At 52.7% G+C, this 27,567-nt stretch overlaps 1 protein-coding gene across 3 annotated transcripts; it reads left to right on the forward strand.

The window, feature by feature from the left end:
- On the forward strand, positions 1–27,194 carry LOC122383489 (AF4/FMR2 family member lilli-like). Of its 3 annotated transcripts, none has more exons than XM_043369991.1 (7): positions 1–222; positions 1,598–1,639; positions 2,567–2,726; positions 8,402–8,468; positions 8,947–9,039; positions 20,290–20,496; positions 25,171–27,194. In XM_043369991.1, exons 2-7 carry the CDS (start codon positions 1,636–1,638, stop codon positions 27,118–27,120), a joined length of 2,481 nt encoding a protein of 826 aa, XP_043225926.1. In that variant the 5' UTR covers positions 1–222; positions 1,598–1,635; the 3' UTR covers positions 27,121–27,194. The 3 variants fall into 3 exon arrangements, with proteins under 3 accessions (XP_043225926.1, XP_043225927.1, XP_043225928.1); XM_043369992.1 differs by lacking the exon at positions 1–222 and adding an exon at positions 1,168–1,244; XM_043369993.1 differs by lacking the exon at positions 1–222 and adding an exon at positions 1,438–1,471.
- The last annotated feature ends 373 nt before the right edge of the window (positions 27,195–27,567 follow it).

Raw genomic sequence — 27,567 nt, forward strand, 5'->3', positions numbered from 1 at the left:
GTTCCTTTTAGTATATTGAATTGAATGGAGAGCGACGGCTGATTTGAGATATTTATTTCCAACTGCCCTTTATGTATGAATAATGTAAATAAAGTGCATATGCATTGTGCATAGTGGTTCCCAGATCATGTGCCATCCTGAAATAACTATGCCTGCATGGAAGGATGTGCACCAAATAAATAAATAATGTAACAGCTAACAACCGTAACAGCTGACTGACAAGTAAGGAACTGAAACCAATCATCCGTGTCCTGACCTGACTCAGTTTGAGTTATGATCGATTGGATCAAATGTTCAGCCAGCTTTCACAGTTATAACTTATTGATAATTGAATAATTTATTAGTAGGCTGGTACACTATGAGATATAATGAGTGTTGAGTGTTGTTTTCTTGTGATCGCATGACTGACTATAATAAAGTGATGCATATTTCGGCTTCATTGCGACCAACTTTGGTGATGGCGTTGCCACTATTAGGCACTGATATTAGCACTTTCATATACATTTAAGCATTGATTGTTGGTGATATAAATTGAAGTATTGCTGATCAAGTATTATGTACCAGTGAGTGCCCATCAAAGTTTTATGTCTGAGTTTTTTCCTTCTTAAATTAGAATTATAGTTTGGATGTCTGTTTAAACCCTGAAGTCTTGTGTCACATGTTTTCTTTGGAGGTGCCTATGGATGGTAAATGTAAGCCTACCTTCTTAGTACCCTAGCTAACTATCATGTGTTGAGACTGTTGGCTCGCAGGTTTATCAGAAGAATGACGTAAAGAGTAATGGTACAGAGTACAACTACAGACAGTCCACTGCTGAAATAATGTGACGTGTCAATGTGTCAGTAGTGGTTAAGTTTTGCTTCTGTACCCTTGGAACAATTTGTCAGACTACCGTGAAACTTGGAATGAAGCTTACAAGTAGGTACCATCATCCTTGCAGGTTCACACTGTACACTCATCTCTTGCTGTCTTCCTCTGGATCACTGTATTTAAAAATCATCAGTCAAAACCATCTGCTGAGATTGGCAGAACCTAGCATTGCTTAAGCTTTGGGCTCTACCTGCAGCCAAATTAGTACAGGTCAGTGCTTGTGCTGACCAGTGGCACTGGCAATTGAGTGGGATGCATGGGGCTGACTGTAGGTATCCATCCTTGTTGTGTCTTCATCAAAATTCAAACCTATGGCCTTTTCTAATTAATTGAATATGCTTGAAATGCTGAAAGTGTTCTAATATTGTTGAATATAGAGCGTTAAATGTTAACCAAATATTGATACATTATCCTGATGGAGCAAAGAACTATTCAAAAAGGCTTCTTTAACCTACTTACTTAATTCAGAGTGAATTCTGATTCAGATCAAATTCAGATTGTGAGTTAAGATTCTCATTCTGAACTGAGCCAACACCAAGATTCAGTCTCAGGGTGAAATGACTGGGCCCTGATTAATCATTGTTCGCTGAATTGGAAGAATGTAAGAAACATAGTGAATTTCTGTGATTGCTTTGAGCCAAAGGGGGTGGACTGGTCGCTGCTCTCTTCATCGTGTTGTATCAAGGGCCTGCTAATTTGATGACTTTTGTTTTATGCTCTGTTCCAGGGTTCTTTTGAAGACTGTGTATTCAAAACTTCTTCAATATGGGTAAGAATGACTGATTGGAACTGACTGTACTAATTTGTCGCTGGTAATATTGGGCATGCTCAGATATGTTATTGCTGGGAAGTAAAATGTTTTCATTGAATGTGGCATTGTCTGATGTGATATTTGATTAAATGATCAATATCAAAATGAGACCAATTGAGGCAGGCTCTTTATAAACATTATGCCTGACATGGCTGACATAGATTACATATGTCTGACAAACTCCATGCAGCTTCAGAGTTCAGACCACTATCCCCAGGGACTAGGATGCTGGTTCTTTTTTAAGCCTTTTTGGAGTCAGCTGATAGCTAGGATAGGCTGACAAAGACTGTTCATTGCTTAGTGCTCACTACCAGACATGTCTAATGACCACACAGAGCATGATGTAGCAAAAATCATCAGACAGACCTGTCTTCAGTTTTAGCTTTATAAGGCCACATGTGTAGTTTTTTGTCAGGTGTATGGTTCAAATGTATTGAATCGACAGATCTACAAAGTCAATGCCCTTTTAGCTTCTCACGTTTGATTGTGATTGAGGGATGCCAATTGTTGGATGATTCAGAAACACTGTCACTGTCGGCCCCACTGATAATCCCCGTCAGTGGGGACACTGTCGGCCCCACTGGTATTCCCCGTCAGTGGGGCCGACAGTGGGGTCCCACGGACACTGTTGCTGTCAGTGGATTATCAGTGGGACACTGTCGGCCCCACTGGTATAATCCCCGTCAGCCGCTGGAATTTCATATGTCGAGTACACGGTTCTCACCACTAAAATTACATTACGACGCTGTACCAGCCAGGTAATGGGCATTTTAATCATATGACATTTGTATAAAATTCAACTGGTCTGCTGGCTTGGAATTCTTGAAAATTTAAGTTTTTGAGAGAATGATTTGAGCCCTTTTGAAATATTCATTTTCCTTTCAGACATGTCTGGTGGCCATAAGCTGATATGCATGATTTGCAATGCATCCAGCGGCAGCCACTATTTCGGCATAGGGCAGAACCTGCTGCCTGGGGGGAAGTCTGTCAGTGACCGGCTGAACCGCGTGCTGTCGGTGGACCTGGACCAGTGGAGCTCCCCAAGGTGAGAGCGTGGGGGTACAGGACCGTTGGAGCTCTCCAAGGTGAGTGCGGAGGGGTGCGGGGCTCCCCTGGGCGTACAGGACCAGTGGAGCTCCCCAAGGTGAGAGTGCAGGGATACTTGACCGATGGAGCTCCTCTGGGGGTACAGGATTAGCGAAGCTCCCCGAGGTGAAGGTACTACAGGGGACACTGGACAAGTAGAGCTCCCTGGGCCTGAGGTGAGGTACTGCAGGGATAGATCAAAACCACTTCCTGTGCTTATGCTTCATGATCCGAACGCCGATCAATCGATATCAAGCTGAACGTCTCCGTTATGGAAAGTTGCGAGAGATCCTGTTCATTTCTGACATGATTTGTCCCGTAGGCTCCTGGCACTTCCTGTTCCATTTGCTCAACCGTTTGGGTCAGGGGTTGGCTAGACTTCCCCTTACTATTTCCTGGGAAATAAAACAAATACTGCGTGGGAAAACGAGCCCACTGCTTGACATCCACGACTTGATCTTTTATTTTGAGTTTTGACCGATAACGCTAAACGGCATTGGGCCACTCGATCAGTGTGTCAATGCATTTGCATAGCCAAACTTGATCTTTGTTAACGTGAATGTCACATTCGGCTTTGTCTTAGGAATAAGCTCAAGTTAACCCTCGCCGGCACAGGGGGGGGGGGTTGATGCAACCCCCCTAAGGTTTTTCGCGAATAACTCGCGTAAAAAGCGGCCGATCGCGACGAAACTTTCAGTACATTCGCACTGATCAATTGTACACCTACCCTGAAAATTTCATGACCCTGACCCCAATGACCTTTGACCTGTGACCTCTTTTCTGTGACCATGTTTGGACGAAATCGCGGTTCGGCGCATGTCGGCTCGCATTAGCCGCGCGTTTGCAAGCTTTTCGTGGTTTCAAACGTTCAAACATGTGATTTGATGTTGCTCCCATGCATTAGGGTGGGTGTCAAGGTCACCTGAAGGTCAGGTCAGGTCCTTGACCTTTGGTGACCTCGGGTGACCTCGGTTCACTTTTTCGAGTTTTACATGTTTCTAGGCTAGTTTTTGGAGCTGAATTCGAATTTAGCAACCATTTGAACATTTACGAAGTAGTTTTGGTGCCTTCGTAACATGTTACGAAGCTGTCCGAGGCGGTTGACACGTATTACGAATACCCGTCACAACCCCTACCGGTTGACCTGACCTGACCTGACCCGACCTGGTCTAAATGCTTCAAGACATCATCTCTGATCAAAACTAACACGATATTCGTGATCAGCACCCCGGAAAACCACATGGCAGCCACACTTTACGACTTTCTAACAGGTCCCGATTTTCCCGGTTTTCGGGTCATTGACCTGACCTGGAAGGTCACCCGATGACCTAGTACCTTAAAATTAGGTATCATCGGCTTCCTCTCGTGACGGGCAACACGCTCGTTTTTTCCGCGAAGCTCTAGCTCGATCAGAGGCCAAACGCGAGGGGGGGGGGGGGTCGTACCAACCCCCCCCCCCTTGTGCCGTCGAAGGACTCAAAATGGCCTGTGCCGGCGAGGGTTAAGGTTACGTATGGGTAGGCTAGGCCATTGAAGTTTATTTATGGTGTTGAGTGTAATTTATTTGGTCATTGTAAACAATTTAGTAGTTATTGTAATGTTAAGCTCAATGCACATGATCATTGACAAAAGCTATCGACAAATTCTGGCGTTTATCACTGCAAATTATCGCCAAAGCTATCGCCATAGGGCATCGCTGCCCGTCGAGCCGGTCGTTTGCTGAAAATGTTAATGCGTGCTGCCTGGCTTTTCCTCAGACTTCTCCAGCCGCGGCATATATCAGTCTGATGTGTCGTATATCAGCGTAAAATAACTCCGCGCCTCACTACGTAGCTGATGTTGCGCCGAATAACAGTCCATTTTGTCCGTCAGATGGAATCTGATTCCTGCGTTGTCGGATTTTATTCAGTTGACGGCTTCACTCTGAACCCCATAGAGATCAGCCGTGGCGGCACTGGGGTAGAACTATTGATATTCTCGAATAGTCGGAGCTGAATGCAACACTCAGACTCTTCGTGTCGCCGCTTTCAAGGATAAATGCTCGTTGAAATTGATAAAGATCAAATCATACTCTCGCCCGTAATATTTCCTTGCGTATTTAAATACGTGGCAATAGTTACTAGACTGGACTGGTGGATGAGTCGGGCCCCCCTGGCGTGAATGTCACTGGTGCAAAGAGATTCGTACGAACAAATACCACCAGTATAGCGCCTTTTGGGGCGACTAACGGAGCGAGCGAGGGGGTGAGTCTTGCACGTGCGAAATTTCGTGGGGGTACCTCCAACTGACTTGTGCACGGCACCCTACTGACCGGTTTCTAGCGATGTGCCAAATTTGAGCACAATCGGCCCAGCCGTTCTCGAGATCTGGGAGCGGCACCCTGCACGTGCGCACGTGCAAAATGGGTCCCAACTGACTTGTGCACGGCACCCTACTAACTGGTCCCTAGCCGTGTACCAAATTTGAGCGCAGTCGGTCGAGCCGTTCTCGAGATCTGGAAACGACCCCTGCACGTGCGCACGTGCAGCAGCACCCCAACTCTGGCACATGAATATGCAGTGCCTAGTGGGTGCCTACCTACATGCCAACTTTCAGCGCAATAGGCCAAGTAGTTACCGAGATATTGCAACAATTACAAAACTGACACCTCTTCGTATTGCACGTGGCACGTGCATAAGGGGTCACCCAAATGCATCGGGAATAGTCCAATACTTGGTAGAAGGAATGAAGCTACCCTACAAAAATTACCGCATGTAAATCGGTCAAGTGGTTGCTGAGATATAAGCCTCGCAAAAGCGTCCGCACGGCCGGCCGGCCGGCCGGCCGCTCATAATCAGAAATTTCCGTTAATCTAAGGAAAGACTACGCTCGCTTCGCTCGCTCCGTAAAAAACATAAGTATATGCTAGGTAGGTAGCCTGTAGGTCCACCTAACTCATTACCGGGCATCTGACCTCTGATACACAGCGAGTAATTTCCAATTAGGTATCTTATCAGTTCTGATTGAGGGCAATGTTGATACACATGTGAATCACTCTTGTGCGTAGACTGATCCGTTTCAGTTCATTTGCATTCACCGAAAACCTTTAAATAATGCACGATGCAGTCGCATTGATGCCGGGCCCCAGCAAATCACTCACCATTGAACCTACGGCCGGTGCGGACGACATTTCGTAATTCGAAAACACTCCATCTTTTCCGATGGGTCTGAATTGATCCCGCGTGCTCATTGCACTGTATCCTGTTTTGTGAAAAGACAGACCCTTTCAAAGTTGCACAAGGAGCACCGGGCTTGCTTTCACGTAGCTTTCACCCAATTCAGATACATTGCACATTAAACAGCCTTGTGGTTGTGAATAGACTGACTGGTGTTCATAGAGTTTCGGTCACTTCTTTGCAGGGAAGTGCGAGTTAATGTAAGCTTCGTGAGCGTTTTAATCGATGTCATTCTTTGGTTCGTCGAATTCAACATGAGCTAAATAGGACGTGTGTGTGTGTGCATACCTACTGTACGTGGATAGATGAACCGTCCGTCCGAAAATAATATAATAACCTAAACTATTATTACCTTTATTATTTACACAAAGTTGCACGGAAACTGTTGAGATTGCACATTGGTGGTCAAAACAGAATGTATGATTAAATAATTTGGCATCACTTGGGGGCTATAGATAGACTATTTGTGTACGCTGAAGCTCACAATATCCAGATTTAAACTGATTTTACTATAAGATAGTGCTGAACTTAAAGGTAGTGTGCCAGCTTTCCTGGACCGTATGGAGTTTATGGCCCAGATAAGGAGAACCGGATTTTTAGAACTTATCCATACCTTCAAAACTCATGGAAACGTCTTAAATTCTTCAAATTTTGAGTACCCCAGTGCGAAATTCGCCCCGACGGGTTGTCGGTCGTACCCCAACCACATTTCACACCACTATGAACAATAAATGCACACACTGAAATCGCTATTACCGATATGCTTATCCAATCAAGTTTCGATAAACCCGTTCATCATCATCTCCTGCGGTTTCGAACACGCCTGTTAGGTGGTGCGGTAGACCGCGCCCAAAGCCAGGGCCCCGGTAACGTGAGGTAGCCGAGTCGGGGCAGCGTGCGCTGACCCAAGCCGGGGCCGCGCGTCCTCCCGGTGTCATATGATAGCCCGGGGCTGCCCGCGGGGATGCGGTAGACCGCGCCCAAAGCTGCGGCCCCGGCTTGAGTCAGCGCACGCTGCCCCGACTCGGCTACCTCACGTTACCGGGGCACTGGCTTTGGGCGCGGCTTCTGCTCATACTTTGTGGTGCGGTGGTGGTGCGTCGGGCCGCGCGCTCTGACTTCGGCCAAGAAAAATGCGTCAGCTGATCATTGTCATTTCTGCCACTTGCGTGTGGTGAAATGGGTCATAACTTAAGAGACGGCTTTTTCATATCAATTATTTTACATAAAATCATATTTCAAACCATAAACAATGTTCGACAGCCAAATAAAAGAAACAATACCAATACAGGCTTACAGTTTAAGGCTCGACATTGTGTTGCCTACGATTAGACAGCTGATAACTCATTCCCGTACGTCGTAACTCTATAATGACCTTTGCTTATTGTCACATGTGCGCCGCATTCGCGATTGTTGCCGACGCCTGTTTGCAGCTCAGTCCACTACAGTTGTTATACATATCGAAAAACCGATAAACTTTTAGGCGAAAAAGGCACTATTCCAGGCCCATTTTTGATTTTTTTTTTGCGATATTAGGTAAAAACAGAAGCTTCTTATCCTAGGAAAAATAAAATGGGAAATCTTTCAAAGGTGGCACACTACCTTTAATGCGACACTATTAATGCTTATGCATCGCAAACAGAAATTGATGCTGTCAGAATAGCAGCCGAGTTTTCAAAGGAGTAGAATACACCCATTTCAGTTATTGTAAGTCTTACATGCTATTTCAACTTGTTTATCTTCTCTTTTTGTTGCTGATTACTTCGATTGGCCGGAACCTAGCATTGAATGGTTTTGTTTTTTATATTAAAATGGGACCAAAGCAACCGTTGTTCTTGAATTGACCATTGCAGATCGTTGGGCTAAGGTCACGTTGGACCAACCAGAAGATGTCTAAGGTCAAATTTACTCCTATGGTCAACAATTTAGGGCCATATTTTATAGGGTAAAAGTGGTAAAGAAATGCTCGGCTTTGCAATCGATATCCTATCCCATTCGTGTGATACAGATTGGCCCATTCACTAATTGAGAGTCAAAGACAATCTGCCCCCAAGCTGTGTGGCCATCTTACACGAATAAATCCGTTAGAAGCCTTTTTGGTTACGAGTCTCAAGAACTAAGCATTGTTCCTTAGCTGTTTCCTGTTCCTGAATTGATTGTTCTTGGATCTAATTTCCTGAACGTCTGTTCAATGTGGCAGTGTTGCGTCTCTCTCTCTCTCTCTCTCTCTCTCTCTCTCTCTCTCTCTCTCTCTCTCTCTCTCTCTCTCTCTCTCTCTCTCTCTCTCTCTCTCTTTCTCTCTTTCTCTCTCTCTCTCTCTCTCTCTCTCTCTCTCTCTCTCTCTCTCTCTCTCTCTCTCTCTCTCTCTCTCTGCCGTCTCGCTGGATGCTGCCGAAAGTTTACCGTTTCTCTGTTTCAGTGACGTGATATGCACAGAATGTTTCCACCTGTTGGGCCGCATTGAGTACCTGGAGGTCCTTTTACAGGTGAGCACAGAGTCGGCTTAGAGTCGTACCTCTCCCGTATGGCCATCCCCATCGGCACTGTCTGACTGACCAGCTCCCGTCACCCAAAACTGTCCCGGCAATGGCGCCATGCGACATTCCGAGGCGGTAAATCCACAAACTAAAGTGGTCTTTTACAATCGTGCTGCCGCAATTTATGAAATATGCGCGCTCGTCACGCCAGAAACGTGTTCTCATGCTTCTTAGTGCTCATAAAGTTCAGGATAAATATTCAGGATCTATTTGGAAATGAAATCCTGGTCCGGGGCAGCCCTGCCACGATTTCTCGGGATATGATAATGCATATTATTGCACCTCCTACATTTTTGCTGGCTTCTTCTATGCGTGACTGACGACGGACCGAATAATAGCATTCTATCCATCAATTACGTCGTCCTGGCTGGGCTAATAGGCTCGCACCGAGACTTGTCGCCATAATTGTCTTTATCTCTGCTTCCAGGATACAACTAGTGACGTTATTAACAAGTTTTTGATAACTTGCGGCCAGTTCGGCCTGCAGTACCGGCTAAAGAAGTCTCGCACATACAACACGGTGAGTTGCAGCGCTTCATTTTGAACTTCTGCGCAGCCTGTGTTTGTGTTACGGTTTAGGTTTGCTGAGACTCTGGCATGGTGACTCGGTTTAGCCAGATATTCGCTGTCTGCTGTCTAGTCCGCATATGTAGTTGCTAATGCCATCATGGTTCCTAATTGCAGCTTTGTTATACCTGTGTAGAAACGGTTCACCATTTTTACCGTGATATTTTATATTAGGAACTGTTTAAATAATATAGTATGCAGCTTAATATTTAAACGCAGGTTTTTGGAGATAAGTTTTGGGCCTATCGTTAAATTTGGCTTTGATATCACTGGTCATTATATTTAAGTCCTGCCAGATGTGTCAAGGAATATTTTCAACTTTGCAGTTGTGTTTCTTACGTTTGACTTTCCTAATTAAGCAACGCATACAAAGTCCAATAATTACCCAACCATTGTCTTGCTAGATTGGTTTAATCATGCGTATCATTATTAGTCTCGCCCAGCAAATGCCTGTTTAGCGTGTCCTCCGATCAACTCCCCTCCCTGTTTGGCTGTGAAAGGCCGTCAACACCCGGGTTTATCTTCGCCTCCAGCTCTGTGCGAGCCACCGCTTCGTCAAACCCGAGTGGACGACGAGGGTCGTTTGGGAACAAAGGACAGGACGGTGATGATGGGGATGGTGGGTGGGCAAACACTCCGCGCACCCCTTGTACACCGCGGCTCGGCTCACACTGCGCGTGTTATCGGCCGACCACGGCGGGCCGCCGCGGTTCTGTTTGTTCTTCTCCACCCTTCTCGTTATCGCCCCCCCCCCTCCCCCTCCCCCTTCCCTGGACCCCACTGGCTCGGTGTCGCGTCGTGTCACCTCGGCCCGCTAATCACGATTCAACGTCCCGTTAATGCTTGATTAGCGTGTCCTCCGATCAACTCCCCTCCCTGTTTGGCTGTGAAAGGCCGTCAACACCCGGGTTTATCTTCGCCTCCAGCTCTGTGCGAGCCACCGCCAAACACCCCAAAGGAACCAAGGGTATGTGTATTCATACTAGATTATGAGCGCGTGTCCCGTTCACAGGGTTCACAGGCGGTATCCTGTCAGCACGTGGGTTCCACGGCTCGGGTCCTGTAGGTACTCCGCCACACACGATGGGGGCCGGACCGGACACTGGGCCGCCTGTGACCGCAGCCGCCGGAAACCGCGCCAAGTCGTGCCGACTGAGCGCGTCGGCCGCGCCGTTCTCTTTCGTTGCCACGTACTCGACGGATACAGCGAACTCATGGAACGCCGTCCAGAACAGGGGCTGACGCAGCAGCGCCATAATCAGTGGCGACCCCGACCATCCCCTCCCCCAGACCCCACCACCCCCATGTTATCGGACCGGATCAGCACGCGGTGCCCGCCCCATCCCTCTCCTCACACCAAACATGCCACCATGACGGGGGTGAGCTCCAGCCACGTCATGGATGGCGCGACGTCACACTGCAGCTCGCGGGGCCACTCCATCATCCACCATTCGTCTCCGTGCCACGCCCCCATCCCCCGACGTGAGCTGTCCGTGTTCATCACAATACAGTGGTCGTACTCGCCCGGTGGCGGGAGGGGGGGGGGGAAAGGCCGTTCCACATCGGCAAAAAGTGGCCCACCACCGTAAAACCGCCCGTACCTCGGCCGTGATCCGCACCCGGCGGTTCGGTCCGCTAACAGAGTGCGCCGCATCTAGCAGGCGTCTAGTGAACGCCCTCCCCGGCGGGACGCACTTGCTGGCGTGCACTAGACGTCCCACCACCGACAGCAGTTCCCGCTGTGTGCATTTCTGTCGCCCGAGCAGTGTCTTTAGTGACTCCTGGGTGCCCACTAGCTTGGCGTCTGGCAACGCTAGGGTCATTGTTTCTGTGTCGATCACAACCCGAGAAGCTCCATCCGTGTTGATGGCGGGGCGCATTTCCGCTCGGCCAGCGGCACGCCCACTTCCGCACAAATGTCTCGCAGTCTCGCATACGCTACGTCGGCACTGTCCGATCCTCCGCGCCCTACCCCGAAGAAGTCATCTAAATAATTGCGTATATACACGTCCGATGTCTGATCCTGGAACACATAGGCGCAAACATGTGGCAAAATCATTAAATTCCGTGGACTGCTTCTAGCCTCAAATGGCAGACAAACCTGGTAGTATAGTAAACCGTCCCAACAGAACCCCAGTAGCGCCCACTGGCCGGGCCGGACAGGTATAAGTTTGAATGCATTTTTAGCATCGGTCTGGAACAGCAAGGTCCCGGCGCCTCCAGCTAGGAAAATCAACCGCACGGCCTCGTCGAACGATGTGTACGTCACACGAAACTCGTCTGGGTCTATCCCGGCGTTGACCCCGACATCTCTCGACTGTGATAGATCTAAAATGAGCCGCACTTCGCCATTAGGTTTATCGCGCGCACTCAACGGGTTCACTATCATGTTCGGCAGCGGTGGAGCATGGAACGGTCCCCGTGTCGTACCGTCCGCGACCTCTCGCCGAATGGCTGCCGTCACCCCGGCACGGCGCCGTTCGGCGGACTGATTGTTTTTTCGCGAAACGGCCCCGCGCGCGCCGCACCGCGGTATCCAATGTCAGCCCCGTGCCGGAACCGCCCAACGACAGTTTCTCTGGCATCGACCAATTTCCACAGCCTGTCGCTTGGCTTCCACCCTTCTGCACTGTCGACGGCGTAGGATCATGCACGAGTCTAATTATGAATACGCCCCCGAAGTCAAGCCTAGGATTGTTTAATCGCAGTACCACAGCCTGCCGTGCCGGGCTATCTGCTGTTTGCACTTGCCTGACCGGCCCGCCGCGCCGGCGCCGCGGTGTGCGTTATGAGTCACGCAAGGTCGTCTTTCCGCGCGTCCGCCCGCTCGGCCGCACGTTCCCTTATCCATGTCGCCGCACCCCCCCCCCCCTTTCTCTCTCTCTCTCTCTCTCTCTCTCTCTCTCTCTCTCTCTCTCTCTCTCTCTCTTTCTCTCTCTCTCTTCCTCTCCCTCCTCTCTCTCTCTCTTCCGCCCTCTATCCTCTCTCTCTTTCTCTCCTCTCCTCTCCTCTCCTCTCCTCTCCTCTCCTCGCCCCTCTCCTCCTCTCCTCTCCTCTCCTCTCCTCTTTCCTCCCCTCCCCTTCTCTCCGTCCGTCCCAGGCCATGGTCCCTCCCTTGTTGGTCGGTTTGTTGGCGGTGTAGCTTTTATCGCCGCTACGGCCGCCCAGGCCGTAAGCAAATAGCCCACTGGGTCCACAGATTCCCCTCATGTCCGGCTTTCGCGTTTGACGCGAGCGCTAGTCAGCGAGTTTGCCGCGCTGCGTTTCTGCTGGGCTTTACGCGTTGAACTTGGCATGTCTGGCAGGCGCCGCTATTGCGCCAGGTATATTTCGATACCATACCGAGGCCGCGATGACATGCACACGCACCGACCAGTTGGCGACATGTTGACCCTGTTAATGTCATCTAGACCGCCTTGCCGACGCCGGGTCTAAGCCAACTAGAGTTGCAAAATTTCCCTACCGCACTACCGGCATGCCGGTAATTTTTCACTGCCACTAGTTTTTTCGTGGTATCTGGCATGTCTTGCCGGTAGCATGCCGGTATTTTTGATTTTCCACCAAAAAATTATCAGCATATGCTTCAAACTTTGGACACTAAGAGGCTATTGAATTGTATTAACAGCAATCTTAGCCACTGTAAAATACATGTTCTGGTAGAAGTTCCATTGCTAAGGGTTGGGGTAACACATGAACCTCAGCATTTCACAGGTTTGGCTCTAATTGAAATTGTCAAGAATCTACTGTGGTTTATCAAAGGAAGAATACTCATTCATGTTGCAAAAGCACAACCAATTAGTAATGCTGGTAGTTTTGGTTGGACAATGGGTGGCTGCTGGGTGGGGCGGTTACTGAAATAGCCAAAATGTGGCATCTCATGTAAGGGTAAGCCAGAAACAAGAATGCAGGTTTTTTAGTATGCCGGTAATTTGGCGGTTTTTTTTTTTTGCTTGTGGCGTGGTAGCATGCCGGTATCCCAGAAAATTTTTGTGGGGCGGGGCGGTGCCGGTAGCAGCCCATTGGGAAAATTTTGCAACTCTAAAGCCAACAGAAATGTGACGCCCACACCACGTGGTCAGAGTATAACCGGATCCAGTCATTCCAGCCGGTGGTCCAACCTACATACACTAACCGTCGCGTTCACTGTCTTGCTGGGGGAGAGCCGGCGCCGGCCGAGACGAGACGAGACGAGTCGGCCGTTTGGGGTGACGTCCGTGAGGCTCGCTTTGGCGGAGCTTAATGACGTCCCATTGGCGACCGAAACTGGTCTGATGACCTGGGCCTTCCAGCCCAATCAGGAGCCGGACGGCAGGGGGAGGGGGGGGGGGGGTCCAACTGACCCCCTCCCCACACGCTAGACGCAACAGAACGCCGCACACGGGCGAGGGATATGATAGGTGTACGGATCAGGTTCATTCGAAAGCCCGACCCATCAGTATCACAAGCGGCGGCCGCCGCCACGACGGGACAGTGACGACCTGCAGTTGTGCAGTTACATTCCGACTCAGCGTTGGAAATGGTCTAACATGAGCCTTCTTGCTGATACATGCCCTGGGGAAGGACCGCAGTCGACACAGCCAGCCGGGAACCACCGCGGCACGTCAGCGTGACACTCACCATCTCAATCCGCCTAGCGTTCAAAGCCAGCCGAAATCGGGGCGCCCGGGGCACCCGGCTATCCGACATACAATGCATCTCTGCACGGCGGCGTGACACTGACTGGGGCGGTCTATTCTGCGCACACACCCAGTCTAGAATCCATCACTGCACCGCAGAGTGACACTGACTATTTCGATCTACCCGACGCACATGTCCAGCCAAGTGTATCTCCTTCCCCCCCACCCCCACCCTCCGTTATGACCGGACCCTCCCCAGAACCCAGCCGCCGCTGGAGACCGCTCCCAACGCCCCATCTCCCCTCCCTGGGCCTCGGCACGGCCGACCTGTTTGTCTTAGCGCGCAGCTGCGTGCCCTCAAACTCTCCCTCTCTGCTCTCGTCCCGACCGGTCGTAAGCTCCAATATTTGCTCAGCCGCGACGACACCTCGCTGACGGCGCCTCGTCTTTATCACTTCGGCGTATGCCGTCTAGTGGTGTTAGTTTCAGAAAATGTATGTCCAATGTCCGTCCAATTCCAATGCTTACGTCGATTCCGTCCAAAATGTTTAAGCCAGCCATTTGTCCAAAGATGTCCGAAACCTACGCAATAGTTTACACTTAACACTGTTATCTATTTTTTATGTATTTTTAGCAGCTTTAATGTGTTAATCATCTCAAAGGCTGAACTTTCTATTCGCCAATCAGTGTTAACCACGATTGCTTTATAAAAATGCTGAGGTGTAGCAATGATTGTCCAAAGTTGTCCAAAGCCTGCGTCATTGTCCAACCGAATTCCGAATTGGACATTGGACAAAACCGGAATTCCACCGATTCAAGCTACGATTGACACCACTAAATTGCCGTCTCACCCAATGCCGCCGCGCCCCGAAGGAGGCCACTAGATACCCGCCCCTCTCCTACACGTGCCCGCCTGTTCTGGATCAGTTTGCACCATTACCTGCCGGGTAGAACTCGCGAGTTACGTCACGTGTCAGGTCATACCCGTCGTCGGGCCAGATATGGCTCGACGGGGACCACAGTTGCCAGGTCCTCCTGTGCACACGGCATGTACGGATCAGGTCACACCCGTCGGCCGTGGCCAAGACACGACGGGGACCACAGTTGCCAGGTCCTCCTGTGCACACGGCATATACGGATCAGGTCACACCCGTCGGCCGTGGCCATGGCACGACAGGGACCACAGTTGCCAGGTCATCCTGTTCACACGGCATGTACGGATCAGGTCACACCCGTCGGCCGTGGCCATGACACGACGGGGACCACAGTTGCCAGGTCATCCTGTTCACACGGCATGTACGGATCAGGTCACACCCGTCGGCCGTGGCCATGACACGACGGGGACCACAGTTGCCAGGTCCTCCTGTGCACACGGCATATACGGATCAGGTCACACCCGTCGGCCGTGGCCATGGCACGACGGGGACCACCGTTGCCAGGTCATCCTGTTCACACGGCATGTACGGATCAGGTCACACCCGTCGGCCGTGGCCATGACACGACGGGGACCACAGTTGCCAGGTCATCCTGTTCACACGCATGTACGGATCAGGTCACACCCGTCGGCCGTGGCCATGACACGACGGGGACCACAGTTGCCAGGTCATCCTGTTCACACGGCATGTACGGATCAGGTCACACCCGTCGGCCGTGGCCATGACACGACGGGGACCACAGTTGCCAGGTCATCCTGTTCACACGGCATGTACGGATCAGGTCACACCCGTCGGCCGTGGCCATGACACGACGGGGACCACAGTTGCCAGTCCTCCTGTGCACCCGGCATATACGGATCAGGTCACACCCGTCGGCCGTGGCCATGGCACGACGGGGACCACAGTTGCCAGGTCATCCTGTTCACACGGCTTGTACGGATCAGGTCACACCCGTCGGCCGTGGCCATGACACGACGGGGACCACAGTTGCCAGGTCATCCTGTTCACACGGCATGTACGGATCAGGTCACACCCGTCGGCCGTGGCCATGACACGACGGGGACCACAGTTGCCAGGTCCTCCTGTGCACACGGCATATACGGCTCAGGTCACACCCGTCGGCCGTGGCCATGACACGACGGGGACCACAGAGTGCCAGGTCCTCCTGTGCACACGGCATACACGGATCAGGTCACACCCGTCGGCCGTGGCCATGACACGACGGGGACCACAGTTGCCAGGTCCTCCTGTGCACACGGCATATACGGATCAGGTCACACCCGTCGGCCGTGGCCATGACACGACGGGGACCACAGTTGCCAGGTCCTCCTGTGCACACGGCATATACGGATCAGGTCACACCCGTCGGCCGTGGCCATGGCACGACGGGGACCACAGATGCTGGCCTCTCTAGGCGCACGGTGTCGTGGTCAGCTAGATACCCGCCCCTCTCCGTCACGCCCACTTCTATAGCGCCCGTCGAACGGTCCCCTCCCTATCCCGTCTCCTCGTGGCCGTTCTACCTAGATTCTTCCCCCCCGCAGCCTATCGCTGCGCCCACCTGTCATCCTGCGTCCGTCTCCTGTCGCTCCGTTGATGTTGTCCTGTTATTCCGTACACCAAACCGAGCACTTATATCGCGTTCGTCGCGCGCCGCGCGAGAAACACTCCGCGCACCCCTTGTACACCGCGGCTCGGCTCACACTGCGCGTGTTATCGGCCGACCACGGCGGGCCGCCGCGGTTCTGTTTGTTCTTCTCCACCCTTCTCGTTATCGCCCCCCCCCTCCCCCTCCCCCTTCCCTGGACCCCACTGGCTCGGTGTCGCGTCGTGTCACCTCGGCCCGCTAATCACGATTCAACGTCCCGTTAATGCTTGATTTCGTTCCGAGCTGGATCAGCGTCCGCCGTAATGGCTGTCATATGTGCACCACCCCGGTTCTGACGCGGGCCATTTAGTTGCGGCTGCACGGCCGGCCGTTCTCCGCTGCCCGCCATGCTGCCCGTCCCGGAGGTCCAGTCATCCTCACCGGGCGCGATGAATTGTTCCCCTGCGCTCCGGCGCCGGACAGACGGATATGGTCTGTGGACGTCACGTCTGAAGGACTGGGAGCCTGGACGGGACCACTGTCCGCGCGGACTGGGAGTCTGTGTTTGACCTTGACCCCTGTCTGCGCGGACTGAGAGTCTGAACGGGACCACTGTCCGCGGGGACAGGGAGTTTTTGATCGATGCCTGCTGTCCGAGGGATGGTATGTACGGAACGCCTGTTCAGTGCATGCGAACTGGAAGTCTCCGTCTGCTTGGACTGGAGTCTGTACGGCGCGGACAGAGCCAGTCGTCTATTATGACCCTACCTTGGCTGTACCAGTGAGGTACAGGAGTGGAGGACAAGTGGCTACCAAAGGTAAAAAATACCGACGGTCTACAATGCACACACGATCCACCCTATACAGCTTAGGAGAGCTTCTCTTCGTTTCACACGTTTATGCGTCCGCTTTTTACTTCTGAATTTTCCACGCCGACTTTTCGGCGTTGCCTTTCTCTAATCAGTGGCCCACCCTTACGGTCTTTGTCGGCGACGTCTGCACGTGCTCTGTCAGGGCGCCATCATTTTCCTCTGTGCCAGGGGAAATACATGCGGATATGAGCGGCCCTGTCCGCGCTCCCTTAGGACTGGCCTGGACAGGGGCCATATACACGGTGTCTGGATGAGACTGTCTCCATTGTGTATTTCAGGTTTCCTTCTACATTTTTCGTCGGTCTCTTCGAATTCGTTGAAATCTTGTTGACTAACGGATGTGCGCAACAGCCTCGGAGTTATTTACTGAATCGCTGTGGATGAAAGTTGACTATGGTAGCTGGTAGACATCTATCATAACGGATCGCGTGTTTTATTTTTATTATTATTATTTGTTTTGTAAACCTGTAGTTCTTCTTGTGGCTGATGGTAGCAACCCTTTCTGATCTATGCACTCGTTTTTGTCCCATATTTTTCCTGCTCAGACCTGGCCAAGAAAATAATTTGTTCTTAATACGCATTAAATCGCGTCCGTCTGCTTCGTCGCTCACTCTATCAAACAAACCAATGGACGTTTCCATTAATCTATCAGTGAGCGTCTGCACCAAGTGAACTCGTTTGCCCCTAAGTGCGAGATTTAGAGGCCGGCCTTCGTGACAATCCCTGCGGAGTTGCACCGGAAGATCGATGTCGGGCCGAGTTCAGGGAGCTCCATCAGCTGCCAGTGCAGCCTTGGACGCACTGTCCGGCCCCTGGCGTGTCGCCCCACGACATCGACGGGATTTATGTGGTCTGTATCGACGGACGGGGGGGGGGGGGGCTGTCGGCAGAGCCGGTCAGTCGTTCGACGGCCCGCGGGACACGCCGCTGGCAATGTGCTGATAAACAGGCCGCGGACGGACGAGCGCCGGCCGCTGCCGACCTCATCTGGACACACAGATTGCCCTCTGACGGCCGACGGACGGCATTCTGACGGACAGTGGGTGTGCATTCGGCCGGTGTCGTCTATCAGTGTTTTATATGATTTTGTCATATGATTCGTGTTTGGTGGTTTGATTGCACTTGTCGTCATTAGCTACTCTGTACATCAGCTACCTGTTATCGTCCCGACTCGCATAAACTTTCCCTGAAGGCCAGCCCTCCGGACGGATATCCATTTGACACCCGCCCCTCTGACGGCGCGGTTCGTCACCCGGGCCATCTCTCCGCTGACATACCGCCGCGGCGCGACGGTCTCCGGCCCGCTCCTCCGCTCCCGCCCCTGGGGAGTCGTCACTGGCGGACCGAATTTCGGCTATGGTCCCCAACGTCTGTGACCATTAGCTCGATCAGGTGTGCGTGTTCCCTGCCGGCTTCACCGGGATCACGGTGGAGTTGAGGACCCACCGGGGACAAAGTGGAAGTGGAGGCTCCACTGGGAGCACGGCAGGAGTTGGGACCCTACAGGGAATACTTAGGAACTGGAGGACTAGAGGATCTACTTCCCCTAGGGGCACAGGCTGTGTTGAGGCTATGGAGACCTTCTGAAGGTAGATCATTGCCATTGTTTTTTAACAGTTCCACATCATGTAATCCTTTTTTCGAGTCAAACATCTCCTAGTCACGCTAGTCACGGCATCCATAGAAAGAAAAAACCTCATTCAGTGAGACTACGTGTCGACGTAACTTAGGGCGATGTTTTAAAAGTTGTCAAGTTTTTAACAGCTGAAGTTAACTCCAAAATCATAGTCGTATCATGCATGCACTGCACTTATTGGCTTATATCTAATGGTACCTGATATATCTAATGGAATCCATGACAGAAATGCCTGCAGATTGGCGCATGCGTCATTAGATCTCCAGAAAGAGCTGGGGGTGTTTGATGGTCTTGAATTTCCGACTTGAAATGTCGCAATGTGTCCAATACAGAGGAGACTGTTCAATAGCACGCTAGCCTTCGAAGTGTCATTTCTTCAGATTTCGTCTCTGATCGCCTCTCAGGTGGATCGATCGCCCATCTGAACCGACCGTGGCAGCTCATATCCGGCCGCCGAGCACTGAATCACAGCGCCCCCGGCGTCTCGCTCGCGCCGAGATTGTCGCCCTCCCGACACGGGCTCTCCCGGACCGGTCATCGCCGATCAGCAGACAGCAGTGAGGGGTCAGCGCCACCGAGACGAACCCGACGCCACTCGCCAGTCGGAGGCGGCGAACCCGGCGCGGCTCGCCGACCTCTGTGTGAAATTGCCACCGGTTTGGAGTGGCGCCGGCTTATTGAGGCGTGCTGTCGCCGGCTCGCTCGGCCGGCGCCATTGGGCCAGTGCAGTGCCGAGCGGCCGCCGCCCGAGGGCGTTTGTCGGGTCACCGTGGCGGCGCGGCGCCAGCTCGGCAACAGGCGGCCGCCCGGTGTCAGAGCGTACGTGACGACCAGACGCGGCGCCTCCCCGGGGAAAGCCGGCGCCGACAGACGCAACCGCTCGGCGACACATATTATCAGCCGACAGTGTGTGAAGGACGGCCTCTCAAATACGCTGGATTAAATTGGACGACTTGATGCAGCCTCTTGAGTTCCAAACTCGCGATATTACCGTTCGTGAGTATCGGACTCTATAGCACATGATTAACCTAATATTTAATCGAGTGAATAGTCTGATCCACTACAACAGCCGAACATTTCGAAAATGCGGACGAAATGTAGCTTTTTATGCATTGAACTAGAAATGCGTGGCCATATTATTAGTAACGCAGGGATATTTCGGACAGTAATTCCTTACCACTTGCATAGACATTTGATGTCCTCTCTCTATATATCGTCACTTCATCGTTTTGAAGCCAGACTGTAACCTTTTTATGTTACGAATGAGGCTCAATCAGCACGACAGCAAAACCCACGCTTCTTTAAAGTTAAAATGACATCGCCCAAGAAGGCGGCCGTGGGATAGGTCGTGGTATGGACATCAACTGGTCGGCGATGAAACTCAACTACCTTCTATTAATTATCTGTTACTACCTTTTACTAATGACGAACAAAACGGTCAGCTGGGCGGCTAATTTTTCGATACCGTTCCAGCTCGCTGACAGATGCTGACATCTCTGCCGCGCCGCCGCTGTGATGTCTCTCTGTCTCTCTGACTGCTGTTTTGCGCTCCGCAGGATGTCTCGGCGGAGAACCTGACGGTGGCCGCCGAGAACCTCACGCCGGTGGCTGAGAACCTGACGACTGTGGCCGAGAACCTGACGACGGCGGCGGCCAGCTCGTCCGTGGGCGCGGCGCCCATCTGCCAGTGGTACTCGAGTCCGGCGCTGCTCCAGTCGAGCGCCAGCGGAACGCTGCCCACCACCACCTCCAGCGCCACCCAGGTATAGTGGTACGGTACCGGGTACTCCATCGCCCCCAAGTACAGTGACGCGGTACCGGGTACTCCAGTGCCACCCAGGTAACAGTGGTATGGTACCCAGCGCCACCCAGGTACAGTGGTACCATACACTATGTATTGTCAGTCAGGCAAGTGGTACGGTACTCCAGTCCAGCGCCATTCAGGCGAGTACATTGTTACGGTACTCCAGCACTACTGATAGGTAGTAAAGATTTGATCCTTCAGTTATCTGCACAGTGTGCACGGGCAAATGCATGTCTAGCAGCAGGTGAGCTATGCCAGTTTCGCCATGGATATCTGAGGGCAAATAGTTCGCGGTTTTGGTTTCTGAGTGATGTCCCTCATCTGAGCGCTACGTCACCCTTCTCAGCGCTCCTATTGGCTAACGACTCACCTACACAGCTCGCTCCGTACAGTAGGTAAGTTTGTCTCCGGCCGACTTTCATTATACATATACTTTGTGCAAGTTCGAGGGACACCCACACAGGGAAAACTGATTCCGCTCTGCGCGCTGTCGGTATGCACGTTCTAATGGACGGGTGTGACAGTTGGTCGGATGAACACGCGCTCAGCACACACACGCTAAGTGCTCGGCGAATGTCGGAGCCGACTTATACCGGGTATTTTTGGTAGTGATTCCATTAAGTGCCGCCGTGCCGCTGAGCCCATAAATCACGTATGCAAAAGGAGTCTGTGAATCTGACGCTGTGTGGCCGCGTTATGGGATGGCTGGTGCATATGGGGCCGTTATTGGAGGCGGTAAATAACTGGAAACCCCCTTCCCTCCCCGCGTGTCATGGAAGGTCACTAAGGCGGTCCGCCGTCCCGAACGTCTTAGATACTGTGCAGACATACAGATAGGTCACTATCCTTTTTGTAGACATCGGATCGCCCTTCATTCAGTGGTTTACATAACGAAAGTACTAATCGTTCATTGAAAAGGATTCAGACATGGTGTAGGAGGATGGATGATGTGACTGCCAAAAGGTATGACATAGTGGATACAAATGGCAGTTGTTTCACATGTCAGTTTACAATATATCTATGTTTGATATTTTAAAGCAAATTTGCAATAAATCAAAATCAATATTGGTAATAATAATTTGGCCCCATTCAACGGTGCTGGTAATCCGATCACAATATGCCAGTCGTTCGGAGATTTATTGTCTCGGCGGACTGTCGGATGTCCCCGGTATCCAGTTCGCCCGGATGATACCGTGACCTATCCCAATTCATTTCCACGGCGTGACGCGGCCCATCACGACTGTGTTGGAGGACCGGTATCGCCCACTCCCCAATTATGGTGCGGTGCTGCCCCGAGTCAGGTCCGTCGTGGTAGACTATGAATTTGCTGTGATGTCGTCTGGTTGCCAGTCTCTTTTGCGACTGGTCAGTCGCGGTATCGGTGATGTGGGCGTTGGGTCTCGGTACGGGCGGGCAGTCCCTTGTGCACCGGCCACAGCAGCTCCCACTCTGGTCAACGTATGTGAGACTCCATATAGAGAGGCTTCTGTTGTTTGGTCAGTCATCAATTGGTTCCACAGTGGGGACTTTGTCCGAAGAACCGCCAACCTCGGTCGGTACGCTGTTTGCAAACAATGGCGGTGAACGACATTGTCCCAGTTGTTTTCGGTTTCGACGACGGCAGGGCGACCTTAACCTCAAAATGCACTCTCAAGGGGACACAGGTGCTGTATGCACTCAACTCCGGGCAACTTAACCAGTGTAGCAAAAGGTTTATTCATAGAAACGCATTAGCTCACTCACAGAAAAGCAGAAGTTCGTTAATGAAGTTCTTCTAGCCTGTAAACTTGAAAGTCTGTGTGGTTTTATATTTGTCGGCGTCTGAAGTTGACAGTCACCGTTTAGATTCTTGTACTCTGTATTTCTGATCTGAATAGATTTAACTTACCCGAACTACTGACGGATATACGGGCAAACTTATTGGGCGATGAACCCTTCTACATCCTACACCGTATACACTTGTGATGGAGAAACGATCTATTTCACGCTCACTTAAACCGGCCGAATTTCGATTAAATGAATGCACCCAGCGGTCGAATGCGTCCCTGGAGTTTAGAACGACGCAGAACGCTCAACACTTCTAAGCCCGGTTTCTTAGAACATCGCAAGTCGTTGATAGGTATCGTCTGCTGAATGGTACAGCGCCATCTCGAAACATTTCGGCTTTGATCAACAGGAAACACATTCGGATACAGTTTGATCGATCGGAACTCTTCATCCACCAGATGCTTGTGAATATGCCTCAGCACTGGCAGCGGACGCCTAGTACCGGTAGACTGTGCCGCCTGACTTGAGTGTTAAGCGGCACAGCCTATCTACGCCATACGAGTACATATGGCGGCACAGTCTATAACACCAGCCTGGGTAGCCGGATTAGTTTCACTCCCGGTTTCATTGCCTGGTTTTTATTCCGAGAAGTGTTGGTAGATTTGGTTGTTGGTAGATTGGATGTCTCCAGCTGGGGGAGGGAGGGGCTCGAATACATTACGAGTCCCAGTGGCCGAAAAGTCGGATGGGCTCGGCCCCCGCGAGCCTCCTGGCTCCCGCACCCATAATAATGAGTCCCCATCGATTAACCTGTAACCGGTTGCCCCTATCTCAGCTGTGGATTAGTCCGTTTTGTTAGTTGCGGTACAATGACTGTAACAAAATGAACGCTAATTGTGAACGTATTACCTGCTTATAAAACATGTTATACCATATCCTCACGATTCCTAGCCTAGACAGTCTCTACCTAGCAATCCATGAAGTTCAATCATTTATATTCATGTTACTGTGCGCGGTAATGCTTGCAGTTAGAGGGCGGTTACTGCCGATGGCTCTGTGAAATGTAACACCCGGTCTGAGCCCATCGGTCTCTGTCGGCCGACTGATTGGGCTAGAATTGCGCCCGCTAGGGCTCCTTGGGCGGGCATCAATCGGTTGTCCGTCCGGCCGTCCGGCCCGGCCCGGCCCCACACCGGCCGTCCAGGCCGCGGACGGCAGAGTGACGGCATGGGCCGGTGACCTTCATTATAGGGCGCCCCGCCGCCACCTCTGACACGTATCAGGTGACGTCAGTTCCGGTCTGCTGTGACCTTACGGCATCATCAGCGACACAACTGTGACCCTCATGGCTCGACTTTGGGCATGTCGTGACCCGGAGCATGGAATTTTTTGTCGCGTGATCTCTGTTGTTTTTCGTATATAGCTCTTATCCGGCGGTGTTGAATCGAACTGGATCCACGACATATTCTAGCTTATTAAATAATGAAATTAGCAGTACCTAGTTGATAAGGCACGGACAAGAACCGTAATCGAAGGTGAGTCAGTCTGTTTGTGAATAATAGAAATCATAGCTGCGCGACATTGTGAAATCGGCTGAGATCGAGTTCCCGGAACCCGAGATTAGAGGTGAACTATTCTCTCAAAAGCGTGCCCGCCCGCATATTCAGTTTCCATTCTGTTTTCGTTTCGTAATAGGAACGGTTTTCCCAATCTGCATTAGGCATAATTGGCCGCGGGGATATCCGGCTGGCGGCATTGAAGTCCGCCGGGCTCAATCGACCACTGAAGCCGGCGGCGCCACGCTGAGTGGGACACAGCGTTGGGATCCGGGGTCCAGGAAGTGGGACACTGCCGCGGATCCAGCGGGTGAAACATTACTAGGGTGGGGTCCAACGGACGGGATACTGACCGGGGGAGGAGACTGTCCAGTGGGGCGCTCGTGGGCCGGATTGGGGAGGGGCACCGTTTAACCGGTCCCGCGTGGACGTAGTCCGAGGCCGGCCGGCCGCCATGTGCCGAGCGGGAGTTTCCTGAGTGGAAGAACAGCAGTCGGCACTCGGCAGGCGATGTCCATCGGTCGGCCTCCTCCCCCTGATTTGACCCGGGGAAGCATTCCAGTTACGTTTCTGGTCAGCATATTTGTATCCTCACAACTCTTATACATGTGCATTGACCGAAGCTTCACGATTCTCTTATCAAAGAAATCGCCCTCGATGATTGGTTCGATCCCCGGTTGTGTGTCGTGCGTGGTGTATACCGGGTGTGAAGGCGGCAGCGTCTGTCGGGCTTTCCGTGTCGGCCTGCCGCGATCCACTCAGACCGGCAGCGTGTCAAGTGCACCGTGCTGATAGCCGTATCGCGTCCGGGCCTGACGGTCTGGCAGTCCCGCCTCCGGGACTGCGCCGCCCGGCACTGGAACCGACTGAGAACGCACTGGGAGGTGTGGGGACGTATTCTGTGCTGTATGAACTATTGGGATGGACTTTACCGTTTCGAGACGAAAATCGCGAGCGTGCCTTTACGGAGCGACTAAGGGTCTGGCGTCTGACGTCAGTACACGTCAATCGGTTGCGTGTGCCAGTCTGTATACGCTGACTAAACGTAACAAACTGCCTTTGATCAGCCTTCGTGATAGCTGTCACTGGCAGACGACGGCGACAGCTTTATGTGTGATGTCTGTCTTTCTTGTATCGTTGTTTTCATTTCCAAGGGGCGCCGCTGTGTTTGAACCCATTGCCACGCCATTACAGTACCGTTCTTTGTCTGTCTGACTGTCTGTCTCACGCCGTCCCCCCCCCCCCCCGACGACGTTCGTCCCCGTCTCCCCTGTCCCCCGCTGACGCCGCCCCCCTCCCCGCGCCGCCAGCTGGGCCTGCTGCTCTCCGACACGGTGTACCTGCCGGAGGCGCACCGGACCGGCACCACCTCACTGCTGGCCACACTGCCGGCCGAGGCGTTCTGCCTCGACTACAGCGCCAACCCGCCGGGGCCCATCAACATGACGGCCGAGATGCTGTCTTCGGCCGAGAGCGGCGCGCCGCCGGCCGACACGCCGCCCTGCTCGGCGGCCGGGGAGCGCGGCGGCCAGTACCCGGCGCCGGCCGGCGGCCCGGCGTACGGCCGCGCCGGCCAGTTCACCACCCTGCAGCCGATGGCGGCCGCCGCGCCGGCCGTGGTGTTCTCACAGCAGACGGCCGCCGACTGCTGCGAGACGGCCACCTCCGGCACCCAGACCGCGCCGCAACACCAGCAGCAGATGCAGCAGCAACAGGGACAGCAGCATCAGCAGCAACAACAAACACAGCCACAGCAACATCAACAACAGCAGCACCAACATCAACAACAGCAGCACCAACATCAACAGCAGCATCAGCAGCAGCAACATCAACAACAACAGCAACAGCAACAACAGCAACAACAGAGGCATCAGCAGCAACAACAACATCAGCAACAGCAGCAACATCAACAGCAGCAGCAGCAGCAGCAGCAGCAGCAGCGCCATCAAGAGGTGCAGCAGCAAGAACAGCGGTTACACGCTGGCTTGGCGCAGCGATCCGAGCTCTACTCTCATCAGCCGCAGCCAGTCCAGTCGACCGGCATCCAGACTCACCAGTACTCGCATCAGCCACAGATACAACGGACGCAGGCTCAGCACCAGCATCAGCAGCACAAGCAGCTGCCTCATCAGTCGGAGCAGTCGCAACAGCAACAACAACAACAACAACAACAACAGCAATCTCAGCATCAGCACCAGCAACAGCAGCAAACAACTCAACATTCCCAGCAACAACAGTTGTCTCAGCAGCAGCAGCAACAGCCACAACAGCAATCTCAGCAACATCAGCAGCAGTCTCAGCAGCAGCAACAGCCACAACAGCAATCACAGCAACATCAGCAGCCGTCTCAGCAGATACCTCAGCAACACCAGCAGTCCCAGGCGCCGCCCGCGTGTCCGCGCGGCGCCAGCTGCCCCCACCAGTGTGTGCTGTGCCCCGACTGGCCGGGGCTGGCGGCCGACCAGCGGCTGCGGCTCGGCGTAGTACTGGCCGGCGGCGCGCTGGCCTGCTTCTACTGCTGCCAGCGGGCGGACGGCTGGGACGCGCTGGCCGGCCACGTGCGCCGCCAGCACCGGCCGGCACTGCGGCTGGACACGGCGCTGGTGGCCGGCCGGCAGACCCAGTACAAAATGGGACTCCAGCTGGACGCCGTCGAGCCCACAGAGTGGAACGGTCTGACGGCGGCCGGCGCCCAGCCCTTCGTCTGCGTCCACTGCGACGGCCTCTACAAGACAGAGCGCTCCCTCAAGAACCACTTCCGCGAGCACCACACGCCCAACCTGACGTTTCGGTGTGCCGACTGCGGCGAGCTGTGTCGGCGCTACATCGACCTCTCGCGCCACCGGCTCTACCGTTGCCAGTTCAGGAAGCAGCCCACACGGCCGCCGGCCAAACGGACGGCCCGGGGACGGCGCGCCGGCCGCGGCGGGCGCTCGGCAGCCGCCCACCGGTCGGCGGAGGGGGCCGCGGGTGGCGGGGGGCCGGCGGAGGGTGTCACTGGGGGTGGAAGAGGTATAGAGGAAGGACCCAGTGAGGACGGCAGGGGATCGGCAGCCGTCTCCGACTCCGGTGCGCCGGCGCCGGACTCGCAGACGGCCGCCGAGCCGGTGCCGCTGCCCGAGCCTGTCGAGTACGACGTGCTCGACAGCGGCGACCAGTGTCTGCCCATAGACCTGGCCAGCACCAGCTGTGATAGCCTCTACGGCATCGACTACACGGCCGACAAAAAGAAATACAACTTCGAGCTAGTGCCAATGTGATCCTTATTTGTTTTATAGCCAGTGTATTTTGTATTTATTATTGTGCGGAAATATATGTGTTTTGTTGTACCTTATTATGCTTTTGGCTATTATGCCGTTCAGTCGCTCAGGAGTCGGTAGATGGAATTATACAAAATCTCATACATGCGATGGGTTACAATTTGTACGATAGCACAGACTTTCTTCTTTTGTACGCGCAACAACTGCACCTGGTCACCGTAAATGTTTGGTTTCAGGCCATAACTACCGACGCAGAACTGAGACTGTGTGGCGCAGATTCTACTGGAAGAATAGAATATAACAATACGTATAATAACACTAATAATAGTCCTCCGGGGGCTGCTGGAAGTTCATTGCCAAGAGCCAGAGGGTTAATATCCCTACATTCCTTCCTCTCACCATCACATATGGTTCTGAATTAGCCGCGATTCTGCAGAGTGCAGACAC

The sequence above is a fragment of the Amphibalanus amphitrite genome, unplaced genomic scaffold, assembly GCF_019059575.1.
Source record: "Amphibalanus amphitrite isolate SeventyFive unplaced genomic scaffold, NRLGWU_Aamphi_draft 000164F_arrow, whole genome shotgun sequence".
In the NCBI taxonomy this organism is placed as follows: Eukaryota; Metazoa; Arthropoda; class Thecostraca; order Balanomorpha; family Balanidae; genus Amphibalanus; species Amphibalanus amphitrite.

Coding starts and splice junctions, on each gene's coding strand:
- LOC122383489 (XM_043369991.1), top strand. Junction 8,469..8,946: donor ACCTGGAGGTCCTTTTACAG/GTGAGCACAGAG, acceptor CTCTGCTTCCAG/GATACAACTAGTGACGTTAT. Junction 9,040..20,289: donor AGTCTCGCACATACAACACG/GTGAGTTGCAGC, acceptor TGCGCTCCGCAG/GATGTCTCGGCGGAGAACCT.